This window comes from the organism of the source record quoted next, unplaced genomic scaffold (genome assembly GCF_019419815.1).
Source record: "Pyrus x bretschneideri cultivar Hongxiangsu unplaced genomic scaffold, Pyrus_bretschneideri_v1 Contig141, whole genome shotgun sequence".
Lineage (NCBI taxonomy): Eukaryota > Viridiplantae > Streptophyta > Magnoliopsida > Rosales > Rosaceae > Pyrus > Pyrus x bretschneideri.
In genome coordinates, this window is record NW_025999437.1 from 27484 (window position 1) to 45625 (window position 18142).

The 18142-nt window shown below is 43.4% G+C and overlaps 1 protein-coding gene and 1 pseudogene across 1 annotated transcript; one reads left to right on the forward strand and one right to left on the reverse strand.

Annotated features, from left to right (window-relative positions):
* Positions 1 to 5727: 5727 nt before the first annotated feature.
* LOC125475364 lies at positions 5728 to 16579 on the forward strand (annotated as a pseudogene).
* A 436-nt stretch (positions 16580 to 17015) lies between these two features.
* Positions 17016 to 17790, reverse strand: LOC103941603 (putative germin-like protein 9-2). Its single transcript, XM_009351809.2, has one exon. The coding sequence runs from the start codon at positions 17622 to 17624 to the stop codon at positions 17016 to 17018; it is 609 nt and encodes a 202-aa protein (XP_009350084.2). The 5' UTR covers positions 17625 to 17790.
* Between the last annotated feature and the right edge of the window lie 352 nt (positions 17791 to 18142).

Genomic DNA, 18142 nt, shown 5'->3' on the forward strand with positions numbered 1-18142 from the left:
GTATTGATAGTAAGATCATTGTATTGATAATAAAAAAACAAATACAATGATAAATTCCTAGGGGGTCGAGGGGAGGAAAGTCTCGAGGGCAGCTTTTAGCTCTAACCACTTCGCTTCGCCCAAAATTATCTCAGCCTGCCTCGTCTTCTTATTGAACTGCAGTTGCTGGATGTGCCGTGCGCCGGCAGCGAAAGCCGTTAGCCGAGCCCTGTTGGCCTCGAAGTCCTTCTCAAGCTCGGAAGCAGCAGCAGACCTTTGCCGTTGAAGGTCAGAAATTTGACGCTGGAGGTCAGAGATCTGGAGATCAAACTCGGTCAACTTCGTTTGCTTGGCTTTGATTGCCTCCATCTCAGCTCGACCAGCCTCTTGCGCGACTTTGGCCGCCTTCAAGTCGTCCTCGGCTTGTAGAGCTCGTTCAAAAATATGGAAGTGTTGCCGAGTCCGCTCCAAGAGGTCGGTCAGGAAGGAGATATTCTCCGTGCTCAGGTAACCGCCGCTGGCGAGGTCATTGAGACACTTCCCAACGGAGTCAAGACCTTTGCATCGGAGAGCTTGGGAGGCAGAGAGAGAAAGTACTTCGTGCAGCTTCACGAAGGCTTCGGCCTCGGGCATGGCTCCCGCTGGTTCGGCAGGAACAGCAGAGGAGCCGGCCTCACCGGTCGTGCTCTGAAGAAGAGCGTCGAGCTCCACTTCCCACGATGGCTGCACATAAAAGGAAAACTTTGTGAAGGAAAATAAGACGTCGTGATATAGTGCAAAACAAAAGGGTTTGTTTTAGACCTGCCGAGAGGAGACTTCGGCCATGCCCTCTGGGTCATTGCTCGAACCTAGGGAACTTAATGGCTGAGCCCAGTGCCTTAGACCGCTTCTGAATTCACGCAGCCGATGGAGGTCATTGATAGGAGCATATTTAGGTGACTTACTTAGCTTGTTTTCGTGCATTTATATTGTTAATTCCTAGTTGTTTTAGTAGTTTAAGCCATTTTCGTGTGTTTTTAGGTTCATATGGCTAAGGAAGCAAAAAGATGCATTTTGGAGCATTTTGGAGCAAAATTGGACTTGGAATGGATAGCTTATGTTTGGAGCCAAGGTGTTGGACGAAATTGAGGCACTTTAGGACACAAAACCAAGGCCCTAGCCCAATTACATAGCCCTTGCCGTGCCTTAATCATTCTTCCCTTCCCTTGCCGTGCAAGGGGGAGTATTTTAGCCACATTCCATACACTAATTAATTCAACCATTCATCCACATATTCACCCATCCTCTCTAATCCGTGCATTCCCTTTGCATTTCCAGGTTGTCCACTTCATCATTCCACCACATTTCAGCCACCATGACATTATTCCTTCATCATTCGCCCTAGCTTGCAGCCACATGCTTTCTCACTCTTTAATCATTCCATTCATGCACCCTTTAATCATTCACTCCCACACATTTATCACCAAATTCCACAACCTTGCCGTGCATAACCCACAACATTTCCCAATCCTTGCCGTGGCCTCCCCTTGCATTTCCAGCTTTTCCCTTTCTATCATTTCAGCACATTCACTTCCATATGCCCTCTTTAATCCACATGCATTCATCATCATTCACCCTAGCTTGCAGCCACATGTTTTCCCATTCTTTAAATCAGCCACATGCATCACAAAACAGCCTTTGCCATGCACATGCATTCCCCTTTTGCAATTCCAGCTTTCCACCAACAAATCTAGCTGTCACTCACATGCATTTCCTTCATTATTTCAGCCACATAATCTCCCAATCTCCCTATAAAACCATGCATTCCCTCACCAACAAAGGGGGAGCCGTGCAAAACACTACCATCTCTCATACACATTCCCATTCACCATCCAAACAATCACACAACACACGGCACAAAACAATTCCCTTTGTGCCACAAAACAATTCCCTTTGTGCCGTGCCTTCCTCCACCATTCCAGAAATTCATACACATTTCACACCATCACACAACCATTCCTCCATACAAATACCATCCCAAAACCTATCCTTAGACCTTGTGCCGCAACAAAGAGGAAGAGAAGAGGGCCTAAACGTTCATACAATTCAAGTTTGAGTTGTTGGAATGTTTAGGTGTTTCTTTTCCTTTGATTTCAATGTTTAATTTCAATTCTCTTTGTCTTGTACGTATGAGGAACTAAACCCCCCTTTAGCTAGGGGGTGATTCGAAACCATGTTTATGCTTGCAATATGAATTGATTACCTTTGGTTGGAATTTCATGAGTTGTGGATTAAAATTGTTTAACTGTTTGATTGATAACTTATTTATGTATGTTTATTAAGAGTGCACACTTAATTTTCATGCATGAATACGACGCTAGAATATAAGTGAGTTTCACCTAATAGTTATGAACTTATATTCACAAGTAGTGGAGGTTGCTTATAAACAATCGCGTTAAATGAATTCTTGGCACTAGTTTCATGCTTTTCATAGTAACGAAGGCCTCGTCAACACTTATAGTTTTCATGATGCTTAATGATCTTTGATTGTATCTTTATTGTGCTTTTCACGTAAAGGACTTTTGGAGAATGTTGTGAATTGCGCTGCGCAAACCCATCCAATTCATTAACTTAAGGAGAACTTGACGGTTAATTTAAGCGGACCTAATTAACCCGGGGTGTTGAGTTTCATAATTTATCGAAAGACTAACTGAAAATCATCTTGTATGCAAGTGTAACATGTGTGGAGAAGAACCTTCTAGCTAGCATTCCATCCATATTATTATCACATTCATACTTACATTCTGCCTTTATATTACAATATGTGCATTTAGTTTAACTTCGTCAAAACCTCAATCCCCCTTTGCTTTGGTGTCCAATTTAGTTAGAAAGTGTCTTAGTTTGTGTTTATAAGTGTTTTGATTCAAGTTGTTACACAAATTTGTCCAAATTCACCAAAGGGCTCAAAACTGCCCAGAAAGTGTTTTTAAGGCAGTTTTGAGTGTTTTGGGTGCTGTTTGAGTCTTTTGGTTTGTTTTAGTGTTTTAAGTGTTTAGTTTTGCATTCTTTGACTCTAGTTTAGTGTTTTAAACTTTATTTTACGTTTTTGAGTCAGTTTCCAAGTGATTTTGCAATCCCTCCTAATCCCCGGTTTAGAACGATCCCTACTTATATCTATACTACAATTGTCAAAAAGAGGGTTTAATTTGTGTGCGTATAATTCTCGCATCAATCATCTACATTTGATGGCCACGACTGTGGCCAGGAAATATAGACAACGCCTGTCGGCGCATAAAATTGTTGGTGAAATGAACGTTCGGGCACCTGACATTTAATAGTCTTTTAAGAACATGTGTCATGATAAAATCAACGCAAAAGAAACAAGACTTACAAAGGCCGAGGAGACTTCCTGCGGAGGAATGGGAAGGTCTTCATCCTGCGGGTGGATCGGTGTTTCGACCGTTGCCTCAGGATCGGCCATGGGTCTTTTACCGCGATCCGCCGTAGGAGGACACGGTCGAGCGGTCGCCTCGACGACCGGTGGAGGATGGACGGGAGGAGAGTTGACTGGTCGACGACAGCGCTCCAGCGGGACTTCATCGCTCTCGCTCTCGACGTCCTGAAATAAAAACATTTCTCGTTACGGCTAGAAACCTAACGAAACAAAGGATGGAAGTAGAATTATACCTCTTCCAGAAAGACCGACGGTCGCTGAGTGGAGGGTGCCTCGACAGGTGCAGTCGACTCGCCTACGACAGGCGCCACGACCGGCTCCGAAGCTGGAGTTGATACGACGACTGGATCGACCGTGGTCTCAGGCTGAGAGACGGCTGGAGGAGTCAGGTTTGGAGAAGCTGGGGCAGCTGGGATAGAAGGAGAGTCGGCAGGAGCAGTTGTCCCTATGGTGTCACTAGGAACAACATGAATCTCCCGGTCGCCCTTCTTCGCCAATTTCTTGACACGTTTAGAAGGGCGAGGAGCATCATCCTCCGGTTCGGCTTCTCGACGGGGGCATTTGGCAGGGACTGCCCGCTCGGTGGCGATGGCCTTCTTTGTAGGAACTAATTTCTTTGACCTCGCCACCGCGGCAACCACTTCCACCTTCGTCGACACGCGACCCCCTGAAATAGCAAAGTAATTAATAACAAGGACAAGTGATGAAACAAAAAAAAAAAAAAGGGGCAAAGAGCGGAACAACAATATACCTTGGGCCGACTCCTTAGGTTGAGCCGAGGGCGCTGGTCTGGGCCGGTCGCCGAAGATTTTGCTGACCACGTCTTCGGCTGAGGCGCCGAAGAAGTCGCAGGTGTACTCGTCCCACCAGTCTCCAAAGGTGTCGGTACCCAAGGATTCAGGAACGGTCGGCCGAAGCCGAAATTTCTTGCACCGATCCTGAAACTCCTGCTCCGTCGTCCGGCATTCCCTCTCAGAAGAACCAGAAAGACGTCTTCGGCTCATGAGGGAACGAGAGGCGAGCAGGGGTACGGGGCAACCTTGGAGGTAGCCAAGCTGCCGAGCGACAAAGTGGGGATGGTAGACCTCCCAACTGGCTCGGCGGGCATCGCAACCAAGGGGGAGGTCGCGAGCCAGTACGAATGACCCCCAAGACTGACGAAGGGCTGCATCCTCGGTCCCGGCCCACGCTGCCGTTGGGAGCCTGATCGAGGCAGGGTACTCCTGGCGCCGGCACACCAGGAACTCGTCGTCCGAAAGGACGTCAAGACTGAAAAAGTGCTTAAGGACCTCGTCGGCCCGGTGAGGAGGAACCGGTCAAGAGGCCAGTTGGGGGCCAAAGGCGGCCGAGCGCTGGAAAGTAGGGACCTCGGGCCGAAGAGTGGAAAAATAGACCTGCAACCAGAGTTGGATGACCCAGAGAGGTCCGTTCTAGTGCGGGTCAATTTTGTTGATGGTCGTCTCGGCCAAGCAGCGGAAGAGGTTGGCAAGTATTGCCAGGCTGAGCGCCAGAGAGTGACCACTAGCCAGGGCCTGGGCCACCGGCATATTCTTGACCAAGCATTTATTCGACCTAGTACAACAAATAAATTTGTTATACCAGTAGAAGAGGAAGGCTTCATGTTCTCCCTTCCTGAGGCTTTCCTCGCCTCGGCCAACGAACTGGAGGATAAGAGTGTTGTAATTGAAGAAGTTCTTATGAAGCTTCTGAACTTCTTCTCTTGAAGGCTCTTGATCGCCTCGGCCGAGCGTTTCGACGGCCCGCTCGTCGAACAACGCCTTCAGGTCGAGAAGAGAGGGGCATCCAGAAAGAGCGGCATCGATTGGGAGGCCGGATGGAGAAGTCCCAAGGATAGCCGAGATGTCGAGGACTGTGGGGCCGAGAGGGCCGAAAGGAAGGAGCATAGTGTTGGTGACCCAAACACCATAAAGTCAAGGCCGCCATAAGCAGCTCTTTGTCCATGATAATCTCCATGGTCGAGAGCATGATGGCATCGTAGATACCAAGGGCCTTCCACTCCTCGCCGAAGAATGCTCTCATTCGGTCGGCCCAGGCGGCCCAGGCTGTGGTGGTCGAGGGCCAAGCTCCTTGAGGCCGAGCCAAGCACCATTTCGACCAGTCGAACCCCTGAAGCAGTGGTGTTAAGCACTGCTCCTTGAGAAGATTGGTGATGCACGACGGCATTGCATCTCTGAAGAGTGGGCCCAGAATCTGATGAGTAGTGGCCATGTCATTCTCGAAGCGTAGCGTTTTGATTGCGCTCCGATCGATGAAATCCTTGCACTTGTTGCACTCGTTAGAGAGCTTCGAAATAAATGAGGCCATTGGAAGAGAAGAGAGAAAATGTTTTGGAAGAAGGAGATATTGCAGAAGGAAGAACTGGAAGGCTTTGTTTGAACGAACTGGAATGATAAAATTGAGATTTGCAAATGGCAGAAGTTTGGGTATTTATAGGCTTTTCAGGATGAAGATCAAACGTTTGGTATTCGAAAGGCACTGGTTCAAATTGGGGGGAATTTTAACCGGGTAAAAGTCCCAATCATTTTGGATATTTTGGGAACCTGCGAAAATAGGATCGAGGGGTCGAAAATCTAGGACGCACGATTGCATACGGCGACGGTTTTAATGCATTAATGAGGATAAGACGCTTCGGTAGGTGCACGATTTTGAGGGCAATGATTGAAAGCTTTTAAGATCGGCGGAGAATCGACACGTGGCTGCACGTTGGGGGTAACGAGGATAGTGCAATCATGTCTCATAAATGTGCAGCAGTAATGGTCATCAAGGGAAGTAAAGTCCGAAAAGAAATAGGCGTTTCCGCTTCTTCATGGCCGAGGCCCGACCAAGAGTTAACAGTCGGCGACCTCAGAAGCGAGGGGGCAATGTTTGGGCCCAAAATAATATTGTTGGGCCGAGCATCAGGATGAGCTCGGCCCAAGGTCATGTCAAATACTATGGGCCGAATGATAAATCCCGGGCCAGTTGGCAGGGTCGGTCAAATCTTATCCTAAGTAGTCCAGATAAATAGAAAAGGTCGAGGAAGTCCTGGTGCGACCAGGATTCCCGACCGGCAAAGAATAAAGCCTCGAAAAGAAGGAAAATTCAGAATCCCAGTGGGAGTAGGTTTGTTCGAGTTAGAGTTGAAACGGGACAAGGACTCCCAATCCAGATCAGGATGCAAATCGGTCTCAAGGAATGGGGTGCTATAAATACAAGAAATCATGCAACAGAAAGGGTCTTCAAAAATCTGCATACAATTGCCCTGCGCAAAACCTCTTAAATACCTTGAGATCTTTTCTTTTTCTTTTTCTGCCGATACACCTTCAGTTTGGATAAACAGCACTGTGGAGGCACCCGGCGAGCACCTTCAATTTGGATAAACAGCATTGCTGCCGCAGAATCAGCCGACCGAGAAACACCTTCAGTTTGGATAAACAGCACTGCGTTGAGGCCGACCGGTTACCTATCTAAGTCTCGGCCGAGAAGGGTTTTCGAATCCTTGTTGGTAGAGGTCATCTTGCTAGCCTTCTCGGCATAGTCAGGTGTTACGAATTGCATTGCTCGGCGTATTGGACGCCGAGTGATTTTATGATTGGATACTCGCAAGTAAGTTTCAGGGTTCGGCATTCCGACGGCCGAACTACGTTTACCATCAAGACATACATCACATTTGAGTACCTGTGCCCATATAGTTTAGTCTCGATTCGGCGTGCTTATACTCTTACGAATATAATCACAATGACCGAATCGGGCTCTGACGATTTGTGAACTCCGAAGAATTAGTAGCCTTGTCTTCAGGCTATAGAACCCAAAGACCAAGAGTGTTCCTTCCTCGGTCGCAATAGCAAGATAGAGAAGTCAACGACGCGCTCGACGCGACATCAACAAATTTTACTCCTCGGCCAAGCTCGGCCGATGAGTTGGCACGCCCCACATTCAACCGAAGGACGTAGTTAGCTTGTTAGTTACTCGGCCTGCGCGCCACGTAGGTTTTGTAATTTTTAGAGTCAACACTATTATATATAGATGTTCAAATGACAAAAATGCCCCAGACTTCAGGGGCTCTAATTTCTTCATTAAAGCTCCGATTAGCGAACGATTTTGGCCAATGCATCTGTGGAATCAAGCTCCATCTGAAAATTCTATGAGCGACCCATAAAGGTCTACAAATATTTAATGACAAATCATGAAAATCAAATTTTGTAACCAGGCAACTAAAATGATAAAATTAAAGAAAAATAATAATAATTTCCTGAAAATACTGATTACGAAAAATTGAATAGTGAAATATGAGGATGGGATTTCAAATTATATGTACATACCTCATGTATAATTTGGAAACTTGATCTCTTTCACACATTGTAAAAGAAATCATGACTTCGGTATCGCTTTAGAAGTAGGAAGCTAAATTATTTCGGGATTAAACATTTTGTTATGCTTGCTTTGTTTGAGACTATAGTGGGACTTGGTTCCATTTCAAATTTGTATGTGTGCCTTTTATAGAGTGGCCTTCGAACCGTTGTTTGAGATTAACATTTCTATTTTTAATTGTATTTTCCCTTCAGAAGGTTAGCCCGCCATTGATACAGTACTCTCACTGGGTGCAAGAACAAAAGAACAGGTGAACCTTTTTTTTTTTTTTTTTTTTTTATTCCTAACCCTTTTCGGTCTATATTTTTTTGGTGCGGTTTTCCCAGTCGTCCAAGAGAAAGCAAAGGGAAACAAAGGAGAAAATGTGACCCTTGGGCCTGCTCTACGAGACGGAGAACATGCGTATGGTGTGGCTCACATTTTTTGCCTCATTTAATGTACTACAAAAATAAATAAATAAAACACATCGTCAGACTGAACAACTTCATCGGCTAAAAGCAGCATTTGTCGCCGAAGATTTTAGCCGACTAAGGTTCGTCAACGAAGAATAGTTGGGCAAAACTTGTCGCTCCTATCCTTACACGACGGAAACACTATTATGTTGGGTAAATATGGCTTAACCCGACGAAAGTGGTTGTGGGGGGAGCGTGCGTCGACCCAATGACTTGACGAAAGGACTCTTGGTCGACGAAAGCTATGTTGTTAGGTAGGACAAGATTAAATAATGTGGTGAGCTTGACCCGACAACAGAGTCATTAAGTAAACTCTACGGTAAACATTTTGTGTGACGACGGTTCCGTCGAGCGACGGTTTTTTAAATAAAAAAACAACAATTAAAAAATATTAAATATATAATTACAAAAATGGAAATATAATGTGTACAACCCAAAAAAAAAAAAAAAAAATTGTTCGCACAATTATATTACAAAAACTAACAAGAAAATGTAAACTACTGTGATGAGGGGTGGTGTGACTGTTGAGGCGGCTCTTAGGATGGTTGTTGGGGGGCTCCTGGAATGGCTACAAAAGTTCGGCCGAGGGCTCGAGAATCCTAATGCTAGAAGCTGACAAGGACTTGGCTATGACAGTGAAGTACATGCGCACTAATTCCCTTTGGCGTGCCAGCTCCATCTCTACTCGATGAAGTTTAGAATCAGTCTCAGTCGATGGAGTAGAGCTGGATTAAGGAAAAGACCCAAATTCCCGAACCCATCCTGCTCCTACGTTACGAACTTCCTTGCTTTTCCTTTGCCAGTTATGCTTACCAAAATGGCTCCCTTTGAGCTCTATATTTTGTGGCGCGACTCAACGACACAACCGCACCTTCCTACCTATTTGAAGTTTGAGAATTGGTTGAGGGTGTGTCGCTCCCGATGACTCTAATCATTGGCTGTACCTGATAAAGCTTGTTTATGAGCTCCAGCTATCCTAAGGGAAACTTCAAAGGGAACCAGCTACTAGACGATTCAATTACTCTTTCGCCCCTATACCCAAGTTAGATAAACGATTTGTACGTTAGTATCACTGCGGACCTCCACCAGAGTTTCCTCTGGCTTCACCTTGTTCAGGCATAGTTCACCACCCTTCAGGTCCCAACATGCATGCTCACACTTGAATCCTTCTTAGAAGATCAAGGTTGGTCGGCATTACAACCTTCAAAGGGATCCCGCCAATCAGCTTGCTTGGCCTTATGAGTTTATCGTCCGTTGACTTGCACACATATCAGACTCCTTGTTCTATATTTCAAGACGGGCCAAATGAGGAGTTCGTTGGCAGACGTTGGGAACACGTAGTATTTTTAGTCCTCAAGCCTGCGGGGAAGTTTCCTTCCAACAGCTCCTCCAGGGTTGCGGATTCAGCCGCAGCACTGCCCTGAGAAGGGTGAGATAGGGCAGAGGTGGGTGCTAGCATAGGCTGGTGGCGACTACGGTTATGGAGTTGCCTTGCAGATTAGGTGGCTTAAGTCATTGGTGCACACGTACTCCTGTCGATGGCCGATTCGACAGTGGCCACTTAGGTCCCGCTGGTCACCAGAGTGGCATTAGGGGCCCAGTGCTCACTCTGAGTAGATGTGGAAGCAGAAAGGCGGCCACTTGTGATCACATGGGAAAATATCTGTGAAAAAAATACATAATTTCTAAAATTAGCTAAAATTCCTTAAATTTCAAACAATTTCTCAGATTGCCTAACATTTCAAATAATTCCTAAAATTCTAAAATTCCACATAATTTCTAATGTATTTCAAAAGTTTCACATGTTTCGTATTTCTAAAATTGCCGAATATTTCAAACAATTTCTAAAATTCTCGAATATTTCAAATAATTTCTAAACTAACCCACAATTTCAAGTTTTTTAAATAAATTAACCCAATTTAGAATTTCACATAACCACCACCACCTCAACCTCGTGCCCACACCACCACCTCCATGCCCACTCACTACCACAATCGCGTACCAACCCCTAAACCGTACCCACACCACCACCACAACTACCCCATGCTCAACACTCCACCACCTAAAAGCACCCAATATCTACCCCTAAACCGTACCCTCCCCACCCCACCACCACCATCATTACCTCATGGCCAACACAGCACCACCTAAAACCACCTCGTACCTACCCCTAAACTGGTCCCCCACCCCCCACCCCCCAACCCTACCCCACCATACACCACCCCGCCCCTAAACCCTACACAATCTAAATTGTGACATCCCGTCCCGGGATTATTAAAACGTACGTGTGGAATTACCATTTTGCCCCTAGTGTGTTTTTCGTCACATTGTGGGGTTGTTTTGTGTGTGGTGGCATGTGTTGGGCCACACACACACACACCTGCACCTACACTGTCTCTCATCACCCTCTCTCTGTCTCTGTCCCGTGTCTCTCTCTCTCTCTCCTTTTCTTCTTCCTCTTCTTCCTTCGACGTACGGACAAACATCAAAACCACCCAAATCATCACAGATCGAGGAAACCAAGGACACCATTCAACTCGTGAGGTCGAGGCAAGCTTAGCCATACCCTTTTCAGGTGAGAAACACATCGTTTTCACGTCGATTCAACAATGGCCGATTTTTGTACTGTTCATGCAAAGTTTGTACTTTGAGTTTTAGGGATTTCTGAGCTTGTGGTTATGTTTGTGAGGTTCCCAGGAGCTTAGGAGTGGTTCGTTGGGTGAATTTGGACGTCGGGATCGTCCTGTGCAAAGTTGGCCGAGTTTTGACCTTGAAGACAGGTATAATTCCTTGATTTTTTAGGCCTTAAAACTGGTCTAGCGTTGTTCCACTAGTCCTAAGCTTCATTTTGGTATAAAGATCGTGGAAAATGGTTGAAAAACGAAGGAGAAAACTTAGTTTGAAAATTACCCAGTTTTCCGGCGCCGTCGCCGGCGCCGGCGTCTCGCCGGAGAAGAAAGGGGAATATTCCGTTAGACTTAACGGAATATTCCTAACAGCAGTTGACGGCGTCAGTTAAGTATAACGGAATATTCCGTCAGGTTAAAGGAATATTCCTGACGGCGTCAGTTGACGCCGTCAATGTGCAGTGCACGTGGCCGCGCGTGGGAGGCGCGTAGGGCCGTGCATAGGACGGCGCGTGGGGGCGCGTGCGGGGTCCAAAAATTATTTTAAAATTATGGTTGTGATCCTGAGGTTGTGTAGAGCACGTTGGTATATTCATATGTCCATTTTGAGCATTGTATGAGAAGTTATTTTGAGAAATGGGTTATGTGCTTTAAAGTTAACGTTTTTATAGTTGTTTCGCATTTAGGTGACACGTACCCCGAGGACGAGCGTGCACACGCGAGACAGGGGGGCTACGACCCTTCCACGTATCAGTGAGTGGGCTTTTGTTTTCCGTATATACCTATATACATTTATATTCCCAGAGATTGATTAAAAAGGGTTATTTACATTATGCCATGCACTTTATTATTATCGTTTACGCATCATTGTATGCATTATTATGGCATACATATACATATGCATATTGGGTGCTGTGGACGCACAGGTAAGTGCCAGGTAAGTGACATTCACGTTTATGTTTCAGTAGTGGTTTGAGATGCCTAGAGAGCTCATAACCTGCACCCCCGGTATTAGTGCTCCCGCCCTGAGCAGGGCACAGGCCTTCACGTGATGTTCACCTCCCGCACCTTATGCTCAGCTTGGATCCAAGCTAGGTGCACAGGCCTGTCGTACAGACCACATTAGGTGGTTCCGACTCGTAGGTGACCCGCGATTATTCGCCCAGGCTTCACGTGATCGTAGCACTTAATTACACCCCAGCCCTGTCGTACAGACCACTTTAGGTGGTTCCGACTCGTGGTCAGGTTCAGATATTGAGATTGAGATTAGAGCTCTATATGCAGCCGTACAGGTCACGTTAGGTGACTCCGGCTGCCAGATTACACGATGTTGATATGATTATACCTGAGCACTTGCATATCTTTATGAGATGTCGGCATGGCATATTATCGAGCATATGGCATATTTTTGAGCATGCTTAACACATGTACTATGCGTATATATATATTTTCTGGGAAGTATATAGGTTTTACGGCGAGGGGTTAGTAAGTATTTTTATAAATGGTTTTCGAAAGCTTTGTTTTTGCCCACTCACGCTTTTGTTTTGCGCCCCTCCAGGTTCTAGTTGCTTAGCCGTTGCGGTGGTTTCCCCAGAGGGCTTTTCGGCGTTTCTGACAGACACTCACCATTGTAGGGTCGCCTTCGAGCGTACCACTATTGTCGTTTCGTTTGGACTGCTATAGACCTGCTCTGAATTTTTTTTTTTTTTTTTTTACTTGTGCTAGCACCTGTTCTAGGACTTGTATGCTAGTTTTAATTATTCGTACCTTTATTTTATTACTTTATTAGCTTCCGCACGTGCACATGGCTACGTCCCCTTCGTGTGACGGCCAGCACGCTCCGATCTCGGTCGGGGTGTGTCATAAATTCACATAAAAATTCACAAATGCAAATTCCACCAAATTCACAAATCCAAATTCACAATGAAATTCACATACAAAATTCACAAATATGGACAACGAAATTCAAATAATATTTCACAAATGCAAATTCGAAATTAAAAACTTACAGTGAGAGAGAGGGATTGCTCTTGGATCTTGGTGGTTGGTGTGGTGGTTGCTCATGGCACGCGGACTGAGAGACAAAGGACTGAGAGAAAGATCGAGAGAGAAAGGACTAAGAGGGAGAGATTGAGAGAGAGAGAGCACTGAGGGAGAGGTTTTGAATTTGAACTGCGTGATGTTATAACAATGGAGGCAGATTGTCTGCCTTCCTGTTTGGTACCCTTCTCATCCCCTTTTATTTTGTGTGGTCACGGTTAAGCCACATCAACATTTTATATTAATTTTTTTATAGAGATAATAAGACAAAAAGAAATAGGAATATAAAATATTGACGTGCTTAACGTGACCGCACAAATAGGAGGGAATGGGAAGGGCACCCAAACAGGAGAGTAGACAATCTGCCTCCTATAACAATTTAAAAACTTGTCTGACACTTGTTGGAGAGATTTTTCAGTGTGACCGTCACACATGGGGTAGTATACCACGTGTCGCTACATAAATGGTGAGATATGTGTGTTAAAAAGTTAATAACTTAAATATAAAATTCCCACCACTTACATAAAAACATGTGGTATACCACTCATATTCCCGTCACAACTAAAAATTTCGACTTTGTTGGGCAAAGATTTTAAAAATTTTGACACGTGTTCATAACCCTAAGATTTCGTTTGGCAAAGTTACTAGAAATCGTAAAATTTGGTGAAAAAAAAAATTGGGGGAAATTAGTAACATAGCAAAGCAAGTGCATAAAAGATGCAATCATCAATTCGCCCAAGAGGCCACAATTATTGCGGCGAAACATATTAATGATAAGGAACACATTTTTGCTATGTTACTACTACTTGTACTTGCTCTACTAGTTTGGGGGCCAATTTGAATTTTTGGGGAAATTTGTGGGCATCTTTTTATTGACATTGCCCGACGGAATTTAGAAAGTTCGCTTGACGAGTACAAGTATTCTGTCAGGCAAACTTAAAACAAAAATAGTGTTTACCTACTTTTGAACATTAAGTTCAAACTGTTCAAAAAATCATCAAATTTGATGATCAGGTAAATTTAGTATGTGCTTTTACTTTCAATTTGGGGCATTGTAAAAAATGAACCAAATCAGAGCTAAAATGACAATTAAATCGTGAATTTTAGTTTGTAACCATCAAATGATTTCATCTTGTTACCTAATCTCCAAACATTTGTTTTGGGTGATCTTTTGCGTAAGAGATTTCGGAGTATACACACCGGGAGCTTTTCGTTAAAGTTCCCTTTTTTTTTCTATACTTACATTAAGTACAACGTAAGTTTTTGTTGTATCTACTATTAAAAAAAAAAATTAATTCATGATCGGGTTCATTCATCTTATTCTTGTTGGGTCGAGGATTGCATTTGCAAAAAACAAAACCAAATCGAAGCAAAAACGACCGTTAAATCGTGAATTTTAATTTCTAAACGTCGAATTATTTTATCCCGTTACCTAATCTCCGAACGGTTGTTTTGGGTGATTTTGTCGGAGGAGATCTCGAAGTATATGCAAACATGTTTGACGGTTGGATCGTGCAAACTAGTTTTGTAGAATGTGTGTCCCCTTGTAAAGAATCGATTCCAAAACACTTAGTGTTTTTTCTATACTTCCATTAAATACAATGTAAGCTTTCATGTAAAAGTTATGGAAACTAGCATATAGAAGGAAAAAAAAAAAACCCCCTAATTGTTTGGGAAGGAGGTGCACCTTTAGTTAGTAATATATTGGTGGTATAAATCATAATAGTAAGTACTACCAGAGCAAGGAGTTCAAGCCAATGGTGGGGGTTTGCAGTAACTATAATTTTTTTAATAATATTATTAGAATTAGCCGACGAATACTTAATTCGTCAAGCAAACCCCCTGCTATTCCACACCATTTTTTTCCTACTTCACGTCAAAATGTTGCTCGACGACGCGAGCAACATTTTACTTGCACTATGACAATAGTCCGTCGTGTAAAGCTTTTAAGTAAACCCTGATTATTGATCGTCTTCGCCCTCCCAGTTGAAATATCCGTCGGGTAAAGTTCGTTTACATGACGAAATCTGTTCCATCGCGTAAATGATTGTAGAGAAAGCAATATTTTCTAGCAGTGATGATACTTTCATGATAATTATCAGTATTGTAGTCTGTGCTTAATACTGTACATCAGTCATCTGTTATCTTTCAGTTGGATAGAGTAATTTTCTTTCTGTTTTACAACTGCTCCATGTGACTGATTTGTCTTGAAGAGAAACCCTTATGCGCACTACCTTTACGTGTCATATCATTTCTTATTGTTGTAGTCACTGTGAAAGTCTAAGCTACTTCTCGTTACTTTAGCAGAAGCACATGTACATGTCTATATTATAGATAATAACAAAGAGTAGCCGAAGCCACATTTGTGGGTTCTCGTAACTAACTACTAATTCACTAATCAAGCTAACAAGATGTAACAACTGTACATTAGAATTGTAAGAAATTATCATATGCCTGCATGTGTACTGCTGATAGCATGAGGACAAGCTAAGTTGCTTGACCCGTCATCAATTATATCAGAGATTCTGATTCCATAATTCTTGTGTTTGTTTTTCTTGTCTTACTTAATACCCAAGTTTATCAGGTAGATACTCATCTGAAGTATGAAACATTAAAAATTTATAGATGAAGTAACATCCGATTCAAACCACATTTGGTTGCGATTGGGCCTTGTCTAAGTGAGGTATATTTGCAGCATTAGATAGTGGAGAAATTGTTTCTTGAATGCTTGATTTCCATGCCTCTTGAAAGACATACACTTCCCATAAATTTTTTTGAGTCATATTGGAGCTTATACGGAGGCTTCAGTTCTGCGCACTGGGCGTGGCCAAAATTAGTGGTGAGTATTTCTCAAGCTTAAGATTGGCTGGTCTAGGAACTTTATCAGTTGGTTCCAATTTTGATGTGAATATTTGACATGGCTGTTTCCGCATTGCAATTGTAGTTTGTATTTTTCTTTAATGGTATTTGGGGTTCTATGTTTTGCTCGCAGTGGTTGTAGGCCTGAGTAGCTGTATCTGAAGTCAAAATTCTAACATATGAACTAAATGTAGGTGGTATGAGGGTGATGGCTGATCGGGATGAGTCTTCGCCATATGCGACCATGCTTGCTGCACAGGACGTGTCTCAGAGATGCAAGGTCATCTTCATCTCCCATTAACTGCGCTAATGATTAGAAACTGAATACTATTGCCAGCCTGAATAGTTATGGTTGATTTGCTACCAAGTGATATGGTTTAATCAGTAAGATGAGTTGTACTTTCAATTCTGAACAGGAACTTGGAATTACTGCTCTTCATATTAAGCTCCCTGCCACTGGAGGCAACAAAACCAAGACTCCTGGTCCAGGCACTCACTCTGCATTACGGGCCCTTGCTCGATCTGGAATGAGGATTGGCCGTATTGATAAAGCCCTTTTATTTCTCAAAAAATGTTGAAGATCACTATTTCACGACTATAAAGACTGCAACCTATCCTCGTCATCGTTTTAGCCTAGATGATTTGGTAGAGGTTTCTGTAATGTACTGACTGAACCTAGAATGATTTAACTTTGTATGCCAATCCTTTATCGGTGGTGGTCTTGAACCATTCTTGCTTTCTGTTTTCCAGAGGATGTGACTCCAATTCCCACTGACAGCACCAGAAGAAAGGGTGGTAGAAGAGGTAGAAAACTGTAAGCGACTTGCATATGTTTCATCTCCGACAATTTTATCCATAAATTTTGGGGGCGGATGTAGTTTATGGCGTTATTAGCATTGAAGAACTGGAATGTTATGTAGTTTTTTGTCCTCTCCAACTGAGCTTTTACTTTAAGAATTTGTATTTACACACGGGTACGATTTTATATGCTGCCTTTTCTTTTTGGTCTGTTTTAGCATAATTCTGTTTTACTTGCTGTCTCGGATGAGTTTATTTCTCTGTACTGTTTAACTTTAGGACGTTTGGCAATAAGGAAAAGCAATGGAAAAGAGAGTGAAGATTTTAGTTGGTTGACCATAAATCATTTGTAGGAAACAAACATGCCCCTTGAATACATTAAGACTAAATTATTCAAACAAAAGGATAGAAAATTGCTTGAGCAGAAACTTCTGGTTAACAATTCTGTCCTCATGGCTAGGGTGCAAGTCCAGCCTTTAGCTTTTGAATGGTGGCGACATTGGTCTTGAAGGAGATAGCCAAGACATTGTCATCAATGCCGGTGGCAAACAAGGTGCTGGGTATTGATACAGTTCCTGCATTTGCACTTCCAAAGGCAGAAACTGCCAGAGCTGGGACTTGTGGATCAGCATTGTACTGAAAGTGTGCTAGCCCCTTGGGAAATACAAAGAGATCACCTACTTGAAGGGTCTGTGTAAAGAGTGTGTTTTTGGTGTCCACGAAACCAACTTCGAGGGCACCGTCAATAAGGAAAAGGAGTTCAGCAGCGCGAGGATGAGTGTGTGGTGGGTTGGTACTTTTAGATGGGAATTCGAGGATGGCGTATGAAACACTCTGGCCATTAAGAGCGGGGAACTCAGCCATGGTTGCCTTTAATATCTTGAAAGCTGTGGGAGGGCCGCCCCCAACAAGAGCGCGAAATGCGGTGTTTGTGAAGAAGTTGCCATCTACTGTTACGTTTGGAGGAGCAATAAAGTCGGTAAGAATGTCCGGGTCTCCAGCCATTGCCATTTGAACAAAGGTGATTGAAGCAATTAGTAGTGAAAAGAATTTGAGAGCTGCCATAGTTGGATGATTTAATTGTAGAATTATTCAATATTGCGCTATTAATGTTTGGTTGTGGGATGAGATGGTTGGCCACAAGGGCAACATTTATAAGGTTTAGGGTTGAAAGAACCCTAAAGAAAACGAGGTGATTAGGGTTTGTATTGTTGCTGCAGGCCTTTCTGATGTCAAAATTGGAGATGAAGGTTACAATGTTTCTTCTTGTAATTGAAGTTCTACAGACGTTTGTTTGTCATTTTAGGGCAAGATCATGCCTAAAAACATTACAGATTTTGCTCATTTCGTCGCCAATAAATATTAAATTCCTAGCGTATGCTCGAATTTGACAACTAAACACGATCAAGTTAATTTTTTTAAAGAGATTTTACCTTAACATTTGAAAGCAAAATGCCAGAGAAAGAAGTCAAACACCTAAGCCAAAAATTCTAAATTAAGCATTTTATACCCAAAGGGAAACAACTGTTTAAAAACTAAGAAGTTATAATGATAAAAAAATAATTTCTGCACACAACATGTTT

What these genes read in the sequence shown, in the direction of transcription:
- LOC103941603 (XM_009351809.2), bottom strand. Translation starts at nt 17,624, where the DNA reads ATGGCAGCTCTCAAATTCTTTTCACTACTAATTGCTTCAATCACCTTT.